General features: G+C 44.7%; 1 protein-coding gene across 3 annotated transcripts in view; it reads right to left on the minus strand.

Moving 5' to 3' along the window:
- The window catches only part of ncam2a (neural cell adhesion molecule 2a), a 1336232-nt gene that overhangs the window by 197278 nt on the left and 1117841 nt on the right, over positions 1–21113 (minus strand). For all 3 annotated transcript variants that reach the window (XM_080203386.1, XM_080203385.1, XM_080203387.1), the window contains exon 12: positions 10209–10382. In XM_080203386.1, the coding sequence (XP_080059512.1) occupies positions 10209–10382 (174 nt within the window). The remainder of the gene's footprint in view (positions 1–10208; positions 10383–21113) is intronic.

Raw genomic sequence — 21113 nt, forward strand, 5'->3', positions numbered from 1 at the left:
GCTCCAAGTGGCTGTTGCAGCAGTTCAGTTACCATCAGCTACCATCTCCAGTCGTGCGAATGGATGAAACCACCTGGGATTATCATTTCCGATTCTTGTACATTGAGAGCCAAAATACTGGAGCATCGAATGAAGATGGGGCAGGTTTTACGGTTGATGCTTGCCTCTCAAGATCAAATATCCAGACAAGAATGAGTGCCAAGAATTGAAGTGCCTCAGGGTAGTTGGAACCAAAGGATGCAATCAGGCTTCAGGAAAGTGAAATGAGGTGGAAAATCAGCAAAAAAACAAACTTAAGGAAATGGTTGAATGCAAGTTCTTCCTTAAAGCCGGATGTAAGATATCCCCTGAGATGACGGTTCAGGCAAGGAAAGAAAAATTGATTTGTGCTATTCGTGACTTCCTCAAAGTGCTTTATTTATTTATTAGTCAGAAGTAAGACTTACATTACCACTGCAGTGAAGTTACAGTGAAATTCCCCTAGTCGCCACAGTCCGGTGCCTGTTTGGGTCAACGTGCCCTAACCAGCACATCTTTCAGAATGTGGGAGGAAACTGGAGCACCCAGAGGAAACCCGTGCAGACACGGGGAGAATGTGCAAATTCCACACAGACAGTGACCCAAGTCCGGGAATTGAACCCTGTTCCCTGGAGCTGTGAAACAGCAGTATTAATCACTGTGCCATCCCTTCAAAGCTACTTCCAAGCTAATGAACTGCTTTTGAAGTGTAGTCACTGCTGCACTACTGAAAATGTGGTAGTATGTTTGTGCACTCCAATGTGACCAGAGAATCTGTCTTGGCGGCTAATTGTTTAAGGAGGAGAGATAAACTGGAGGGTTGGACTGGTTTACGGAGCGAGTTCCAAGGTTTAGGGCCCAGGCAGCTGAAGATGTGGCTGCCAGTCTTGGACTGATTGAAATCAAGCAAAGGAAAAAGACGAGAATTGAAACTGTATTGAAATCTTCAAAAGTAGATCACTGGCTGTGCGGCGTTTTGGGGATTTATTTCCTTCCTTTCCTTAGAAGCCGGCATGATAGCACAGTGGTCAGCACTGCTGCTTCATAGCTCCAGGGACCCCGGTTCGATTCCTGGTTGGGTCACTGTTTGTGTGGAGTTTGCACATTCTCCTCGTGTCTGAGTGGGTTTCCTCCAGGTGCTCCTGTTTCCTCCCACAGTCCAAAGATGTGTAGGTTAGGTTGATTTGCCATGCTAAATTGCCCTTTAGTGTCCTGGGATGCGGAGGTTAGAGGGATTAGTGAGTAAAATATGTGGGGATGTGGGGGTAAGGCCTGGGTGCAGACTCAATTGGCTGAATGGCCTGTTTCTCTATTGTAGGGATTCTATGATTTCTTCCCTCCTTTCCTCACTCTCAGTATCATCTGAAATGATCATAAGAACATGGGAATTAGAAGCAGAAGGAGGCAAATTTAGACCTTCGAGCCTGCTCTGCCATTTCATCATATCATGGCTGATCGTTCCCTGGTCTCAAATCCACCTCCCATCTGTTCCCCTTTACCTTTTTTTTTAGAAATATATCTATCTCCTTCTTGAAACCATTCAATGATTCAGACTCCAACACGCTATGGGCGGCGAAATTCACCACCCTTTGCGAGAAGTAGTTTCTCCTCATTTCAGTTTTAAATCTATTGCCTCTCAACCTTTACTTATGACCTCTTGTTCCTGATTACCCCATAAGAGGAATCATTTGGCCCATCTCTACTTTACCAATCCCTTTTAGTATTTTACATACCTCCATCAGATCCCCTCTCATCCTTCTGAATTCCAGCCAGTGTAAGCCCAAACTGTTGAACCTCTCCTCATACATCAACCCTTTCAACCCCGGAATCAATCTGGTGGATCTCGCTCCAACTACCTCCAATACCGCCACATCCTTCTTCAAATATGGTGACCAAAACTGAACGCAATACTCCAGATGTGGGCTCACCAAAATCCTAGACAACTGCAACAACACTTTTCTACTTACACTCTGCTTCAAGAAATAGCTTGGTTATAATCACTGCCATACGTCCACACATCAAATGGATATTTCAGAAGATCAATGACAAGTTGTATGGGCCAGGGGATACATTAGTATTCTAATAGGATATGGTTAGATGGGCCAAAAGGTCTTCAACCAAACTGACCTCTTGTTCTCATTGTGTTGTCACACAGAGAGTGCAAGAGACACGCGAGAGCCTCAGATATATTAGGAGAGCTGGGGGTGAGGTATAGCCATGGTGTTGGTCAAATAGAAAGGAAATGGGCAATGGCATAAGGAGCAAGAGTAATCTAACATGAGCTTCCACTAGTCAGCAAGGACAGAGGAGAGAGATACTGGAGTATCTATCTTTCCAGATATTTTAAAGTTTATTCATTTGTATCACATTAATAACACAATGAAGTTACTCTAAAAACACCCTGGTCGCCACAGTCCAGCGCCCATTGAGGGAGAATTTAGCACGGCCAATGCGTCTTACCAGCACATCTGTTGGAGGATACCGGACACCCGGAGGAAACCCATGCAGACATGGGGAGAACGTGCAAACTCCACACAGACAGTGACCCAGCCCTGGTGCTGTAAGCAGAGCAGTGCTAACCACTGTGCCATGATATAATTACACAGTCTTTACTAGATGATGCTGCCTGGGAAAACGTATATTTAAATTACACCTTTGGAGCAATTTACCTTTGCTCCAAATGTAACAGCTTTTCAAAAAACTGGGATTAACATAAATTTTCTAACACGGATCTTTAAACAGAAACCTGATGGTGTGAAATTGGATAAGTTACCAATTACAAAAAAACCCAAAATTAATCTACGTTGCTCTGGAGGCTTGGAAAAAAAAGAGGATTCATCACAAAACTGAGGCTCGTGAAAGTGTTGGCTTTTAATTTGACTGTGATATGGCTTCTATCATTAGTTCCCGTTGCTCCTGCACTTTTAGGCCTTTTGATATTTTGCGTGACAAGTTAAGAGTTGCTAATGAAGTAAAGGAGGAAATGGGGCACTGGGGACCATGAGTAAACAGGGCAAGTGGCTGGGTATTTCCTTAACTAATCTGACTGGAGGACTGTGAAATTAATAGCACCAGGAAGTAAAAAGAGAATGCAAATTAGAGTGGACGAGATCAGCGTCCAAATTAGGTACAGAGCGAGGAAGTAGGAGTGATGCAAAGAGCAGTAAGTTTCTGAGAGAGAAAGGAAAAGTACGTTTTTAATAAAGTGTCCAATAATTGAAACCTGAAGGCATGAGACCCCACACTTGTAATGGTTAATTTGCAGTGCCACTGAGGTTGATTGTCAGCAATTCACCATCATTGTGTCATTAAAAGGATTTCTTGGTCTGGAGTGTCACTTTCTGTGTTGTGGATAGAATTTTACAGCCTCGCTCATCTTGGAACTGTAAAATGCTGCCTGAGGTCAATGGACCTTTTCATGGTTCACTCCTCACCCATGGTAATTCACGTCCCGTGCAGGAGGGTAAAATTCTGGCCAGTATCTGTTATATACGCAGGGCATAGCCCCTTTAGAAGGATGGGTCAGGTGATCTGGGGCAAGGACTGAACTGTCTGGGATTCCACCCCTACAGACGGTTACAGGCTGGAGTACGAAAAAAACATTTCATCAATAAACCAATTTGTTCCTGTGGCTTGCCTCCTTAGAACTCTACAGTGCAGAAGGAGGCTATATGGTCCCTTCGAGTGAACACAATCCCACCCAGGCCTTATCCCCATAATACTATGCATTTACCCCAACTCGTTCCCCTGACTTTAGGGTTAATTTAGCATGGTCAATCAAGCTAACCCGCGCATCTTTGGACTGTGGGTGGAAACCGGAGCACCTGGAGGAAACTCATGCAGACACGGGGAGAATGTGCAAACTCCACACAGACAGTGACACAAACCAGGAATCGAACCCGGGTCCCTAGCGCTGTGAGGCAGTAGCGCTAACCACTGTGCCACCGTATGAGTTATTTGGAGCACCCCCTCCCCCACTACCCATCCTGCGCTCTCCGATAGTCTCAGATTTATTAGTATCAAATGCCTAAACTCAGCAAGTTCATGCCATTCAATGTATTTCAGTAGTGAGATGTCATTTACATGAAGCTAAAGATAGACTTGGATATAACTTCTGGAAATGTGATTTTAACCACCCATCATCCCTGAAGTTATCAGGCTGTTTTCTCACAAAGAATTGAGGGCATCATTAACCTCAATGCTGTTCTGAGGGAAGAATCTGACTCACTACCCAGTTTAACATCAGAATAGCGCAGACTTTACGTAAGTCCCTGAAAATATCTCTGCACGCGGGTTTCTGGAAACTTAAAAGTAGCCAGAATCTCCCCTTTAACCAAGGTGTCAGCTCTCTTGTCTCACAACCAGAAGTTTGTAAGCTCAAAGCCTATCCTAGAAATATGAGCACACAGAGTGCAGCGCTGAGAGAGGGCAGCAGTGGCAGAGGTGCAGTCATTTTATGTGGGATCTTAAAAACCCAGTTTCATCCGTCCTCTCAAGGAGACGTGACATTTTTCAGATCCCCGTGACATTCTTCAGCAGAAAAGCAGGAGATCATGGCGCCCTGACCAATATTTATTCCTTTACAAACATGGTAACACAGCGGTGAGCACTGCTGCCTCACATCGTCAGGGAATTACGTTCGGCTCCTGGCTTGGGTCATTATCTGTGTGAAGTCTGCACGTTCTCCCCATGTCTGCATGGGTTTCCTCCGGGTGCTCCGGTTTCCTCCCACAGTCCGAAAGATGTCCTAGTTAGTGCATTGGCCGTGCTGAACTCTCCCTCAGTGTACCTGAACGGGCACCGGAGTGTGGCGGCTAGGGAATTTTCACAGTAACTTCATTGCAGTGTTATTGTAGGCCTGCTTATGACACAAACAAATAAAACTTAAAACTTAACAACATGACCAGATTTAAATTTGTTGGGATGTTACTATGCTTTTCCTGCCTACAACCATGACTACGTTGGGCAGAGTGTTTCAGGAAGGAACATTCTTATTCTGAGCATGCTGGAGGCCAAGGTTGTCCAAGATTTGAATTCTGAAACTGTGCCTGATAACATTTGTCCAGCATTCAGAGAATCACTAGATCGAAGAATGGGAGAGCACCGGAAGAGAATATGAATGTGCCATTCCTCTGAAAGAATTATTTAGTCAGGCTTGTTCTTGCAAATGATTTCTCTTCTGCAGTTAACCCCATTCCTTTTCGTAAGTTACTGCTGTAGCTTGCAGCACATTCAAGAACATAATGATTTGCTACACAATCGAAGATTTCTTATCTTGAGGGAAAGTTCAGTTCGCTTTTGCTAGCAGACAGAATGGCTTCATGGGGGGAAAATCCAGGGAGAATAGGGAGATGCGATTCTCGCCAGAGACGATGGGCCCAATTTTACCATCAAGTTGCGCCCGTTTTTGGGCGCAAAAACTTGGTAAAGTCGGGCGTGAGGTGAATCGGGTGATCCACGACTGCCTCTGTGCCCATTCCCCCTAAAACAGGGCCCCCTTTACCACTGTGTTCGCCTGTCCCGATTCAGACATGCTCGACAAAGGTCTGTTTCGGGCGCTCCAACTTCTGAAGAGGTGAATTCAGAGCTTCCAGCAACTTTCTGACTCAGATCAGTGGCTGGGTGGGGGGGGGTTAGGGAGGTGGGTCAGATGACTCTCTGGTAGGGGAGACGGGGGGAAGTTGGGGGGGGGGGTGTGGCAGGAAGGGTCTGCTGTCACTCTACATGCAATCAGTTGAGTGGGTGGGGGGCTGACATTTTGGGTCCCTCCAGATCCATTGCACCCATTTGCTACCACAGGCAGGTTGGGCAAATTCTGCCCATTGTCTTCCTGCATGGATTTTATTGATGCCTTGTATAGACTTTATGGTTAATTAAAGTAAAGTTTATTTATTAGTGTCACAAGTAGGCTCACATTAACACTGCAATGAAGTTACTGTGAGAAGCCCCTAGTCGCCACACCCTGGCGCCTGTTCAGGTACACAGAAAGTGGCCCAAGCTGGGAATCGAACCTGGCACTGTGAGGCAGCAGTGCTAACCTCCGTGCTACCGAGCCAATTGGTGATCAGCCATGATCAAAATGAATGGCTGGGCAGACTCGATTGGCTGGATGGCCCCCTCTCTCCTGCTTCTAATTTCCATCTATGTTTCTGTGTAATCTGAATTCTCCGGTTTCCAGCCTTCCTGCTACTGGAATCAGTTTCTCCTTTGCCCCTTTGTCAGAATCCCTCACATTTTTTGATCACTTATATAAAATACCTCCTTAACCTTCTCTTCCTAAAGGAGAAGAATCTCAGCTTCTCCAGTTAATTGGACTCCCACGTCACTGGTCCATTCTATTCAATCACTTCCCCACCTGCCCCAGTGCCTTGACATCTTCCCTTCCTTTGCTTCCCAAACGTAGACACAATGGTTGGAATTTTCCAGCCATTCATGCCGGTGGGATTCTCCAGTCCCGAGACGGTGAATGGGGATTTGGCTGAGTGCCAAATTCTCCGTCCTGGCTTGCAGCGGTGGCGGAACGTGAACGGATGGAAAATTCCGGCCAATATTCCAACTGAGACCTAACTCAGCTCCAAAGGCTGGATTATACAATTCCCAGCCAAGATACATAAAAATCTAGTAACCATCGTAACTGCCACCTACCCTACAATCTGAAGTGCGTGTTATATTTTAAAGTAGTTTAGGTAACGGGTATATGGCTACCCCATTGCAGATAAACAGGGTACAGGAGAGCTATCAGAGGGCCCACCTTCCTTTGCACCGCCTGAGGCCCAAAGCATGTAGGAAGCCCAGCAGCTTTACACACTGGTGTCAGGCAAGGAGGATGGGAACTTCCTTTGAGCCACCCTCCCCCATACAATCCCTACCCAGCAAGTAGTTACCACCACTTCTTCAACCCCTCCCCTCGAACACTCCCCTGCCCCCAGTTTTCACCCTCGCCCCTTGGTCACCTCCCTCAACCCACCTCGATCCCCTTGCCAGGGGCAGCCAACCTGGTCTCAACAATTTCAGATCTTTCTGCACTCTTCAGCTTGGTGGGACCGCCTGCAATCTCATTATTGGCTGCCAGTCCTGATGATGCTACAAAACTACTGATTTTGGGGTTGACTCTGCAGAGTAAAACATCCTCGATTTGTTGAGAGAGAAAGAGAGAGGGGTGAAAATCCCACCTCCAACCAATTCCTACTGCTCCTAATGTCAAATGTTTGCAGGGCAGCCATTGGGATTCTGGGTGGGCTCGCCCTGACCCCGGGGTCACAGAGACTGTGGCATCTTAATAAATCCAGCTCTCTATTGGTATTTAGAAAGATCACCTACACCCTTTTAACAGCTCTCTCAAATTGTCCTGTCGCTTTTAAAGGTTCTTGTATATATGTCCCCAGGTCTCAATGTTCCTACAGTTGTATGTATTTCCTTTCCTCTCTTGCAATCAAAATGCATCAACTCACACCCCTCTGTGTTATCCATTTCATCAGTCTACCCCTTTCCCTCCTCACTCATAGAAACATAGAAACTAGAAGTAGGAGTAGGCCATTCAGCCCTTCAAGCCTGCTTTGCCATTCATAATGCTCAGGGCTAATCATCAAATTCAATATCCTGTTCACCCTTTTCCTCCACATCCCTTGATCTCTTTAGCCCCAAGAGCTATAACTAATTTCTTCTTGAAACTCCATACTACCCCTTCTGAGTTTCAGGTCACTCCCCTCATTTGTCTGGATGATACACAAACTGAAAGCTTCTTCTTTGATGGTTGTTGCCTTCCTCACTTCAACTTTATAACTTCACTTTCCACGTTAGAACACAAAGCATAGGAGCAGAGGTAGGCCATTTGGCCCCTTGAGTCTGTTCCTGCCATTTGATCAGATCTGACTGTGTTTTTAACACCACTTTCCTGCCTGCCATAACCCTTGACTCCTTTGTCGATCAAATATCCACCAAACTCAGTCTAGGATAGATTCAATGACCCAGCACTGCTTTTGGGAGAAAACAACACTCTGGTCAAAAAAATCTCCCTCATTGATTATGCCCTCCAACTGATTGGATCTATTTAATCAATGTTCCACTGATTAGTTCTTTTTTGTGTGTGAGTTATTTTCCTCTCCATCCCACATTATCTCTTTTCTCCTTGCACAGCAATGCCATATTTACTCAGTTTAACTCATTCTTCTCCAGCGTGTTAAAACTCTGGAACTTTTTTCACTGTGACTGTCCACTATGTTGAATAATTTGATGCTGAGCACAGCAGTACAGAGGCCCTGAGTAGTGATTGTCCCTTTAGGGGCAACACAGCAGAGTAAGGGTCATAAGATAAAAATGGTAGATTAACTCAGTAGGCCTGGCAGCAACAGTGGAGAGAGAAAAACATAGTTAACCGCCAAAACCTTGTTGCCATTCATGCCGACGGAATCTTACGGTCTTGTCAATGGCACATTCCTAGGATTCCTGCGATGAGGGGTGCGTTTAACAGGAAACTGTGTTGATAATGGCAGTGCTGTAAGATCCCACCACCAGTGAGCATGACCCAACAGCAATCAGAGTGAAATACGCCAGGGAGAGGGAGAAAAATCTCACTTAGCGTTTCGAGTTCGAGAGTAAGGGTCATTTGATCTGGGTGACCAATCGGGACTCAGAGTGGAGAATAACTCCAGGCGTGGAGTTCTCTTCAGCAAGAGGCTTTCCTGAACTATTTGCAGACACTCTGTTGCTCTTGTAGATCCTTGTAAATAAATCCTTTTTGGTTCACTAATGAAATCGCTGAAAGTGCATCATTACAGCAAATGAAAGCAGAACCTAATTTCTCCAGTCACCCACTGCAGTGTCCAAGAACCTTGGACGCTGCACTTCAAATGTTTTGCAGTTCAGGTTCACTGTCTGTATGACGGCCGAACCTCCTACAGCCACAATTTATCTCCCCTTGAAGAGATCCATTGAATCCCTGGAATCCACAGAAACCCTACAGTTGCAGAAGGAGGCCATTCGGCTCATCAAGTCTGCACCGACTCTCTGAAAGACCATCTGACCCAGGTCTAAACCCCTGCCCTATCCCTCCAACTCTGCCCATTATCATGGCTACTTCACCCAACTTGCACCTCCTTGTGACACTAAGGGGTAATTCTGCCTGGTCAATCCAGCTAACCCGCACATAGAACATAGAAAAACTACAGAACAAACAAGCCCTTCAGCCCACCAATTGTGCTGAACATATCTCTACCTACTAGGCTTACCTATAACCCTCAATCTTATTAAGTCACGGGTACTCATCCAGAAGCCTCTTAAAAGACCCTATTGAATCCGCCTCCACCATCACCGCTGGCAATCGATTCCACTCACTCACCACCCTCTGAGTGAAAAACTTACCCCTGATATCTCCTCTGTACCTACTCCCCAGCACCCTAAACCTGTGTTCTCTTGTGGCAGCCATTTCAGCCCTGGGAAAAAGCCTCTGAGAATCCACCCGATCAATACCTCTCAACATCTTATACACCTTTATCAGGTCACCTCTCAACCTTTGTCTCTCCACGGAGAAGAGACCCAGCTCCATCAACCTATCTTCATAAGGCATGCCTCCCAATCCAGGCAACATCCTTGTAAATCTCCTCTGCACCCTCTCAATGGCTTCCACATCCTTCCTGTAATGAGGCGACCAGAACTGAGCACAGTACTCCAAGTGGGGTCTGACCAGGGTCTTATACAGCTTCAACATTATCTCCCGACTCCTAAACTGTTTGGATTGTGGGGGAAACTGGAGCACCTGGAGGAAACCCATGCAGACACGGGGAGAATATGCAAACAACATACAGACAATGACCCCAGGCTGGAATTGAACCCGGGTCCCTGGCGCTGTGAGGTAGCAGTGCTAACCACTGTGCTGCCCTAACAATGCAAGGTAGCTTTACTTCTGCTGGCAAAGTAGGATTTTGTGACACCTTTCTGATAATGTACAACAAACAGTTGCACATTGTCCCCAGTAATTGAACACTGGCTGCACGCACGGATCATTCAAATAAACAGTCAGCACACAGTTGGACAGGTCACTGACGTATTCTAATTACCCAAGCTGGTTTTTGGGGCTATCTAATTTAGCCAACCCTCCCACTCCTCCCAATTCTTCCTCTATTTCAGTCTCACACCATCCTCTTTCTGCCTCACTCTCACATCATCTCGTCCACAGGATTTCGCACACTTACTTTGACTCCCGTTGGAATTCACAGTTTTCCAATCTCCTGAATCTGCCTCGTGGACTTCCACTTGGTAATGATGAATTGGGACCCCACCGTGGGAATCAGGTTTGGTAAAGGAGATTCTTGCAATCGTCTGCGATACAGCGAGAACTCTTAAACCGTACGGGCGGGAGGGGACAGCTGAAAAGAGAGGGAGTACACCATTATTAGGAAGCTCCAAGCAATGAAAAGAAATATGTGTCAATTACTGTTTTCAATATCTGCGGCGTGTTCCGTCACCACTAATTTTTGTTCATTAGCATGGGGAATTTCTTGGCTGCTCATGACTCTGTGTAGGATCCATTCATTCCTCAGAATAGGCAGAGACAGCGCTGATACATTGATTTTTTTTTGTTGAGCATAATTTAAAATTAACATTACAGAAAGCAAAAAGAAACTGGGAGAGAGAGAAGAATAGAGACATTGGCAGAAGCCAGTATTGTACTGGTCTCGAAAACAGACTTGGCGCAAACTGCAAACATAAGAACATAAGAAATAGGAGCAGGAGTAGGCCATCTAGCCCTTCGAGCCTGCCCCGCCATTCAATAAGATCATGGCTGATCTGTCGTGGCTCAGTTCCACTTTCCCGCCCTCTCCCCATAACCCTTAATCCCTTCTCTTATCAAAAACCCATCAACCCGCTTCTTAAAAATATTTAGCGAGGCAGCCTCCACCACTTCAACGGGCAGAGAATTCCAGAGATTCACCACCCTTTGAGTGAAGAAGTTCCTCCTCAACTCCGTTCTAAACCGCCTCCCCTTTATCTTGAGGCTGTTCCCCCTAGTCCTACTGTCTTTTTTGAGCGGGAAGAGTCTCTCCACCTCTATCCTATCCATCCCATTCAGTATAGAAATATAAGCTTTCCGTTATCTCATATTTAAATTGTTTGGCACAAGCTGTCTCTAACTTCCATAAACAATTTGCATCTGTGGCCATGAAAAGCTTTGTTTTGGTTTCTGAGAAAGCTTGCTTCTGTTAGCAAAGACTGCAGCCAATTTTTCAAGCTAATCCCAGCATGCCTGCTGAGTTTAAAGTGTGGTCAAGTTAATTTTGAAAGCTTAGCATTTAGATGCAATTGCATAAGCACAAGTATCTTAAAGTGAAGCCTTGGCATTAATGAAGCAAGACATACACAGGATCCACAACACTCAGTAGCAATAAAGGTGACAAATTGTCAGCCATGGTGCAGTGGCTGGTACACTTCCATCTGAATCAGTTGATGTGGGTTCAAGATTCACTTCAGACCAATAAGTACAAAACCTAGGCTTGTATTTCAGTGAATTCTGAATTGCTGGAGGAACTGTATTTGTAGCTGGGATGGTGTAGTGGGCTTGAAATCCAGAGGCCCAGGCTAATGCCCTGGGGAACAGGGGTTCAAATCCTACCACAGCAGCTGGTGGAATTTAAGTTCCAACAATTAATAAATTTGAAATTGAATCTCAGTGACGGTGACAGAAAAGTTGTCATTCACTGTCATACAAATCCATCTGCTTTACTAATTTCATTCAGGGAAGACATTTTTCTGTTATTACCTGGCCTGGCCTAACTCCAAACCCAAACCCAAAGCAATGTTGTTGACTCCAAAATGGCTTGACAAGCTGCTCAGTTGAACCTATCTGCTACAGAGACCACATAAACCAGATGGGCTGCAGCAGTTCAGGAAGGCAGCTCACCACCACCTTCTCAATGGCAATTGGGATGGACAACAAAAGCTGGCATTGCCGGTGATGCCACATTCCATAAAAAGAATTATGCTTTTTGAAAACAAAAACTGGAGGCTCCATCTGCACTATTGGCAAGGAAATGCCACATCCCATCATATGGCTCAATAGGTGCAAGGGCTGTCTCCTGATGAATATTTATCCTTCAAGGAGCATCACTGAAAGCAGTTTTGTTCTTTATCACTTTGTCATGTGTGCAGTCTTCTTATGCGTCTATTGAGCTGATAGGAGCAATGATAAAACAACAATGCAAAGCCATGTCAACTACAACTCTCACAGATGCACCATAGAAAGCATTCTTCCTGGTCACACCACCAGGGGTGACACGGTAACCTAGTGGTTAGCACTGCTGCTTCACAGCTCCAGAGACCTGGGTTCGATTCCCGGCTTGGGTCACTATCTGTGTGGAGTTGGCATATTCTCCTCATGTCTGCGTGGGTTTCCTCTGGGGTGCTCCAGTTTCCTCCCACAGTTCAAAGGTGTGCGAGTTTGGTTGATTGACTATGCTAAAATTGCCCCTTAGTGTCCTGAGATGCTTTGATTAGCGGGGAAATATGTAGAGATATGGGGGTAGGGGCTGGGTGGGATTGTGGTCAGTGCAGACTCAATGGGCCAAATGATCTCTTTCTGCACTGTAGGGTTTCCATGTAGGGTTTTTACAGCTTGGTATGGCTCCCGCTCTGCCCAAGACCATAAGGAATGACAAAAGGTTGTGAATGTAGCTCAATCCATTGCGCAAACCAACATCCCATCCATTGACTCTATCTACACTTCCCACCACCTCAGCAAAGCAGCCAGCTTAATCAAGGATCCCACACATGCCTTTTCTCTCTTCCGCCTTTTTCCATCGGGAAAAAGATACTAAAGTCTGAGGTCACGTACCAACCGACTCAAGGACAGCTTCTTCCCTGCTGCCGTCTAATGGACCTACCTCACCTTAAGTTGATCTTTTGCTACACTCTAGCTATGACTGTAACACTACATTCCACACTGTCTCCTTTCCTTCTCTATGAACGGTATGTTTTGACTGTTTAGCGCAAAATAAGCAATACTTCTCACTGTATATAATACGTGTGACAATAATAAATCAAATCAAAATTAAATCCTTTTTTGCATGCTGATGATGTGACATCGAGTGGACATCCTTCCTCATACACATTGGCTCATGCACTCCATATGTAGCTCAAACAACTGAACGAGGATTTGTGAAGCTGATGTGAGACTGAACTGATCGACCTGTCCTTGGTTTCAACCTTGCAAAATGTGCTTCAGTGCACCATCTGCAAAAACTTTCGCTCGGACAGCTCCTTTTGTGCAGAAAAATATCCCGGGGCGTTGTTAGACAAAAAATGCACTCCAAACCAAAGAAAGCAATGTTGTGAGGGATTGCTGAAATGCTTTTAGCGCTGATCTTGTATTTATGCCTCGGGAACAGAGGATGTTGGAGGAACTCAGCAGGTCTGGCAGCATCTATCAGAGGAGAAAGCAGAGTTAACATGAACTCTGGTTCTCTCTCCTTATAGATAATGCCAAGACCTGCTGAGATCCTCCAGCATTCTTTGTTCATATTCCAGATTCCAGCATCTGTGGTATCTTCCTTATTTTTGCCAATAGTTATGCCATTCCCAAATGAGTCTGGAACAATTTGATCGCAGGATAATGCAGCACAATCACTTAGCCGATCGTGCCTGTACGATGTTCTTTCAGTTATCCAATAAGACCCTCCCTTTGACAAAGGGTCATCTGGACTCAAAACATCAGCATTTTTCTCCCCTTACAGACCTGCTGTGATTTTCCAGTATTTTCTCTTTTGGTTATATATTATTTTAGACCCTCCCTTTCCCCTGTATCTTCTTCCCCCCCCTTCAAGCCCATCATTGGAAGTTACTTTGAATCTTTCACAACCAGCCTCTTGGCTGACGCGTTACCAATCTTAACAAATCCTTTCAGAATTCGCAAGATCTCTATTAAGTTGCCCTTGACCTCTCTGACTCACATATTGTTGGATGATGCTTTTCTTTATCTTCTGATCTAACTGTTATGAAGATCTTTAAATAACATTCTTTATGTGGATGCCAGCCTGTACTCGAGAAACAGACAGAAAGGAGGATTTATTGAGTGCAGATTGTGAACTATGTGCAAAACGGGCACTTCCAAAATGACTTCTCCATTTATACTCCACATTGACCTTCAGCTGTAAGTGGTGCTGCCGATTTCATTATGATTTCATTACACTCCTTTTCTCAATTTTCCCTGAAAGCATGCTGTAAGGACACAAATATCAATTCCCCCATCAGTCAGTCTTCACTGATAGTTTTGGTTGATTGGAGTTCACGATCCACAAAAGGCCTCCACACTCATTGCCTCCATGACATGTACCGTGGACTATCTCTAAATCTGCGCTGCTCTGTAATTGACTGTAAAAGCGTCTCACTGCTGGAATCAAACCAGAGATCTGAAGACTCTTCATCATCGCAGAACACTGACATCACCGTCACCCTCAGAATCTGAGCACTTTATAATCTCTCAGCGTGCGAACGGGATCAGTGCAACAGGCAGTGCTATAAGAGGAGGGGAAATTGCAGCCAAGCCATTTGGGCAGCACGGTGGCACAGTGGGTTTGCGCTGCTGCCTCACAATGCCAGGGAATCGGGTTCAATTCCGGGCTCAGGCCACTGTCTGTGTACTTTCTCCCCGTGTCGGCGTGGGTTCCTTCGGGTTCTCTGTTTCCCGCCCGCAGTCCAAAGATGTGCAGGTTAGGTGGATTGAGGCATTTATTTCATTGGATTTATTATTGTCCCGTATATTAAAATACAGTGAAAAGTCTTGGTTCTTGCTTGCTATACAGACAAATAATATGGTTCACAGGGAAGGAAAGGAGAGAGTGCAGAATGCAGTGTTGCAATCATAGCTTGGGTGTAGAGAAAGGTCAAATTAGTGCGAGGTAGGTCCACTAAAAAGTCTGATGGCAGCAGGAAAGAAGCTGTTCTTGAATCGCTTGGTACGTAATCTCACCCTTTTGCAACTTTTTCTCGACGGAACAAGGTGGAAAAGAGAATGTCCAGGATGCGTAGAGTCCTTGATTTTGCTGGCTGCTTTGCTAAGGCAGCAGGAAATGTAGACAGAGTCAATGGATGGGAGGCTGATCAGGCAGAATTGCCCCTTAGTGTCAGGGGGATTAGCAGGGTAAGTATGTGAGGTTGTGTGGAAAATACTTGGGTGGGTTGTTGTCGGTGCAGGCTCGATGGCCTGAATGGCCTCCTACTGTACTGTAGGGATTCTATGATACAATGATACTTGGCACTGTGCCCACCTATGTACAGAGGGGATGGTGTCCTGCCTCCACTGCACCTAAATCTTTTCTAAGCATCTGCACTGGAAAATCTAACTTTCCAAAATCAACAAGCGATAAATCTTTTGTTAATCAATGCATTCAGGTGAACTCATTCCTCTACAACACTTAGGATGGAAGTCTCTAACCTCGCCCCTGGGGCTGGGATTCCCCAATCCTGCTGCTGTGAACAGAGATTTGTCTGAACACCAAATTCTCCATTCCAGCTGTCTTCAGTAGCGGAGACCAAAGAATTCCAGCTTCAGTTTCCGGCTTGAGTTCCTGACCCTCAAATTCTCTTTCCCTCGGTCAGGTGAAGGGTTGAGCTGGTTCAATGGAAGTGCCGTACATCTTTCGGACTGTGGGAGGAAACCTGAGCACCCGGAGGAAACCCACACAAACGCGGGATGAACGTGCAAACTCTACACAGTGACTCAAGCTGGGAATTGTACCCGGGTCCCTTGCGCTGTGAGGCAGCAATGTTAACCACTGTGCCATGGATGTGAAGGCATGGGGGCAGGGAAGATTAAATAGGGTGGTTCCAGGGATGAGGGACTTCAGTTACATCGGTAGATCAGAGAAGCTGGAACTGTTTCCTAAGTGAAGAAAAGATTGACACGAGATTTGATCGAAATGATTTGATTTGGCCAGAACCTTGAGGGGCACATACGAGAGATTAGATTGAGAGAAATTGCTCATCTTGGCAGAGTAGTGCAGGAGCAATATGAGGTGATGGCAAAAGAACCAATGTTAATATGAGGACAAATCTTTTTTACACAGCGGGTGGTCAAAGTGTGAGACTGAGACGGTGGCGGAGGCAAATTCAATCATGGCTTGACAAAGGGAATTTGACAAGCAAGTGAAGAGAAAATATTTGCTGGGCCAAGGGCAAAGAGCTCTGAAGTGAGTCTGGCTGATTTGCTCTTGCGGATAGTTGGCACGAATGACCACTGGCTGAATGGTTTTCCTCCGCGCTGTAACCATTCTCCGATTCAGTGGGCTTTGTTCTTTTTGTCTCTCGACCTTTCACGGAGGGAGAATCATGTTCGAATAGGGTCAGGCCCTCATCACCTGGTCCATGAGCCAGAAGAATATAAGGTCAAGCGAACATGGGAGATTCCCCTGTGTGCCGATGAATGGTTTCTCATACCTGTCGTCAAAGTTAATTTAGACTGCGTGTATCTGCTCAAATCATCCAGGCTTTTTGACGGTACATCAAGTGCACGACAAGTTTGTACAACATGAACCTAATGCTGCTCCATCACTGGTTACACACGCTTGGCAGAACAGGAGAACACACACTGAGCCTCCTTGTTAAAAGCAAGTCCGCTTTGAGCCAGATTAAATCACTGCTTGAGGGAGGATGGGGATGGGAAGGAGGGGATAACTGGTGGGGGAAGGGGTAATGGTATCAGCACAGAAATTCAAGGGACATTTTATTTGTGGTGTAATGCTGTTTTGTTTGAGATTAGCTACATTCTGCACAAACTTAGAATGTTAGATTTCCTGTTATGCTACAGGCTACTTACTGAGTATAATTTAGCTGAAATATCAGTAGCTGGGGAACAAATTGGTGCTCTCCACTCTGATCTGGTGCCACAATGTAGTCTCATAACGGCAGAAAGGATTATCGCCTCTGAAAATCCACTGACTCCATCCAACATGGTGCTGCAGTGAGGCGAATTCTTGCAAGCTGTGCCCAGCATAACCCATTCATTCGATCATTTACTCTCGTTTTATGCTTTTAAAACTATACTCGAACTCTTGTAAACTCTGTACCAATGCCTTCATTCAATCTCTTACAGATTTGGTGACCTTTTATTAAGTTGATCTTTCTCTCCATCCTAGCTATGATTGTAACACTACATTCTGCGCCCTCCCCTTTCCTTCTCTATGAACAGTATGTTCTGTCTATATAGCACAAAAGAAACAATACTATTCACTGGGGAAGATGATGGCCTAATGGTGTTTTCGCTAATCCAGAAACTCAGCTAATGTTCTGGGGACTCAAGTTCGAATCCCGCAGACGGTGGAATTTAAATTCAATAAAAAATATCTGGCATTAAGAACCTACCGATGACCATGAAACCATTGTCGATTGTGGGGAAAACCCATCTGGTTCACTAATGCCCTTCAGGGAATGAAATCTGCCTTCCTTACCTGGTCTGGCCTACATGTGACTCCAGGCCCACAGCAATGAGATTGACTCTCAATTACCCTCAGGGAACTAGGGACGGGCAATAAATGTGGCCCGCCAGCGATGCCCATATCCCATAAATGAATAAAAAGTTACTGATATATGTGACAAAAATAAATCAAATCAAATCACTCTGATCACTGTTTGCGATGGTGGTGTTGTATCTGACTTTGAGGTAAGCTTCTGACTGCATGTTTGTTCCATCTCTAAGATATCTATTTGTAGCATCATCCCACTCAGTCCCTGCCTCAATCCATTCTGATGCTGATCTCATCATCTTTTCTTCCATTGGACTTGACCATTCCTATACTTTCACCTTCCAAAAACTTAACCTCAGCCAAATTTCTGCTGCCCAAATCTCACATCCTGCCAAGTCCCATTGGAACTGTGCTCAATGATCTTGCTTTTAAATTTCTCTCCCTTATTTTCAAATTCCTCTGTGGTCTTGCCCTTTCCTACCTCTGGAATCTCCTCCAGTCCAAAACCCTCATTTCACCCTTGTCCCCTGAGACGCCCTAATCTTATTTGCCGCAACACTGCTGTTTGTGCCTTCAGTTGCTTAAGTGAAAACTCTAGAATTCCACTCCTAAACCTCTCCACCTCCTTCAAGACACTCCTTAAGCTTTGCCTTCTGTCACTGACCCTACAACTTCCTTTTGTGCTTCAAGGTCTTTTGTTTGCAAACATTCCAATGAGGCATAATGGGATATATTATGACATGAAAGATGCTATTAAAATGCAATTGGTTTTTCTTGTTGTTGCTGAGAGGAGGAGTGTCACCAACATGCACTGAGATGTCCGTGTCCCTCTGGCTAGAGGAATTTCACAGTAACTTCACAGCAGTGCTAATGTCAGCCTTACTTGTGGCTAATAGATAAATATTACATTATATTTCAACACTGAATACAGAGCAACTCTGGTCCAGCATCCAATTCTGAATTCTTTCAGAAGATAGTTGGAGATTTGATTTAATTTGATTTACTATTGTCACATGTATTAGTATATGGTACAAAGTATTGTTTATTGCACGCTATACAGGCAAAGCATACCGTTCATTGAATAAATAAGGGAGAAGGAAAGGAGAGGGTGCAGAATGTAGTGTTACAGAAGATAGTTGGAGATTTGATTTAATTTGATTTACTATTGTCACATGTATTAGTATACGGTGAAAAGTATTGTTTATTGCATGCTATACAGACAAAGCATACCGTTCATTGAATAAATAAGGGAGAAGGAAAGGAGAGGGTGCAGAATGTAGTGTTACAGAGTAAGATCAGCTTAACATATGGTAGGTCCATTCAAAAGTCTGATGAAAGCAGAGGGAAGAGGTATTCACGTGACAGCTTATCAAACTATTTAACAACTGCAAATCTTTCCACTATCATAGAATTATAGAATGCAAGAATTCAGGAGAAGGACATCCTGTTTCTGCTGATTTTTTTGATAGAATTATCTAACTAGCTCACATTTTTCACTCTTTCCCCATCGCCCTACAAAATATTTCCCTTCAAGTACTTATGCAATGCCCTTCTGTGTGTCCAGGAAGGTTTTGTGGAACAATATGTAGACCGTCCAACTAGAGAGGGGGCTGTACTGGACTTGGTACTAGGAAATGAGCCCGGCCAGTTCATTAAAGCTGCAGTGGGGGAACATGCGGTGAACAGTGATCACAATTCCCTAAGTTTTCAGAAACTAATGGAAAAGGATGAGTGTTGTCCTCGGGTGAAGCTGTTAAATTGGGGGAAGGTTGGCTACAACCAGATTAGGCAATATTTGGAGGGTGTTGCTTGGGAGAGGCTGTTTGAGGATAAATCCACATCTGGCATGTGGGAGTCTTTTTAAGGGGCAGTTGATTAGAGAGCAGGACAGATATGTGCCTGTGAAAAGAAAGGACAGGAAAGGCAGGATTCGGGAAATTGGATGACATTGCGAGTCTAGACAAAAAGAAAAAGGGTGCACACTTAAGGGCGAGGCAACTAAAAACAGATTGAAGAATACAGGGAAAGTAGAAAAGAACTCAAACAGGGAGTTAGGAATGCAAAAAGGGGTCACAAAATAGCCTTGGCAGGCAGGATTAAGGAGAATCTCGAAGCATTTTGTGCATATATTAGGAACAAGAGAGTAGCTGAGTGTGAAGATGCAACAATTGGATAAGCATTGCATTTGTACCATTTGATCATGACTGAATGGCAGAGATAACTTGTTCAGTGGGGTTTGATGGGGACTGATGGGGGGGTTGGGTACATGGCCGGAAGTTAGAAAAATAAAGGTGTTATATCCTGAGGAGCAGGAGGGTGACAACTTGCACCTGCTATTAGAGGAAGCTCATCAGAAAAGCCTCAAGAATTGTGAGCACAAAATTGGCATCAGACACCAGCTGTGCTTTGGAAACGAATGCCTCAGATGCCACTCCATGCTGTGCCAGTTCAACAATCGGTCATCAAAGGCAATTTAAAGTGTGCTTGAGGCATTGATACCGTGTTGAGCACTTGAATCAGTCCAGTCACTAGGGTCCTGATGTTGTTGCCTGAAGAAAGTTTGAAGAGGTTTGGGTTGTTTCTTCTTGTAAATAGAGACTTCTTCAACATCAACTAGATATATTAGAACATCACAAATAAGAGCTGGAGTGGGCCATTTGGCTCTTTGAGCCAGCTCTGACATTCAGTAAGATCATGCCTGATTTTCTGCCTCAACTCCACTTTGACATAGACACATAGAAACTAGAAGCAGGAATAGGCCATTCGGCCCTTCAAGACTACTCCACCATTCATTATGTTCATAGCTGATCATCAAATTCAATATCCTGATTCTCCCCTTCTCCCGTATCCCTTGATCCCTTTAGCCCCAAGAACTTTATCTAATTTCTTCTTGAAATCACACAATGTTTTGGCCTCAACTACTTTCTGTGGGAGTGAATTCCACACATTCACCACTTTCTGGGTGAAGAAATTTCCCCTCACCTCAGTTCTAAAAGTTTACCCCTTATCCTCAAACTATGAATCCCTAGTTCTGGATTCTCCCCACCATTGGGAACATTCTTTCTGAATCAACCTTGCCTAATCCGGTTAGAATTTTATAAATTTCTGTGAGGTCCCCTCTCACTCTTCTAAACTCCAGTGAATAGAATCCTAATCAACTTAGTCTCTCCTCGTATGACAGATTTGCCATCTGTGGGATCAACGTTTCCGCAATATCCCCATATTATTCCATAATTCTCTAATTATCCAAAAATTTACTGATCTCTGTCTTGAGTGCTTTACACAACTAAGCAGCTACAACTCTATGAGGCAGAGGATTACAAAGATTCACAGCACTGAAGATATTACTCTTCTTCCAAGTCCAAAGTGACTGACCTCATACTCTGAGACCATGGCCTACATGATTCATTCAGCCAGGAGAAACATTTTCTCAGCATCCAGCATATCAAACCCCTTACAAATTTCATGTGTTCCAATTAGATCACACTTCATTATTTTAAATTCCAGAGAATATAGGACTAGTCTATGCAGTTTAAATTTTATTTATTAGTCACAAGCAGGCTGACATTAACACTGCAATGAAGTTAGTGTGAAAATCCACTAGCTGCCACACTCTGGCACTTGATCAGGTACACTGAGGGAGAA

Source organism: Carcharhinus amblyrhynchos, chromosome 15 (genome assembly GCF_965287045.1).
Source record: "Carcharhinus amblyrhynchos chromosome 15, sCarAmb.v2.hapA, whole genome shotgun sequence".
NCBI lineage: Eukaryota > Metazoa > Chordata > Chondrichthyes > Carcharhiniformes > Carcharhinidae > Carcharhinus > Carcharhinus amblyrhynchos.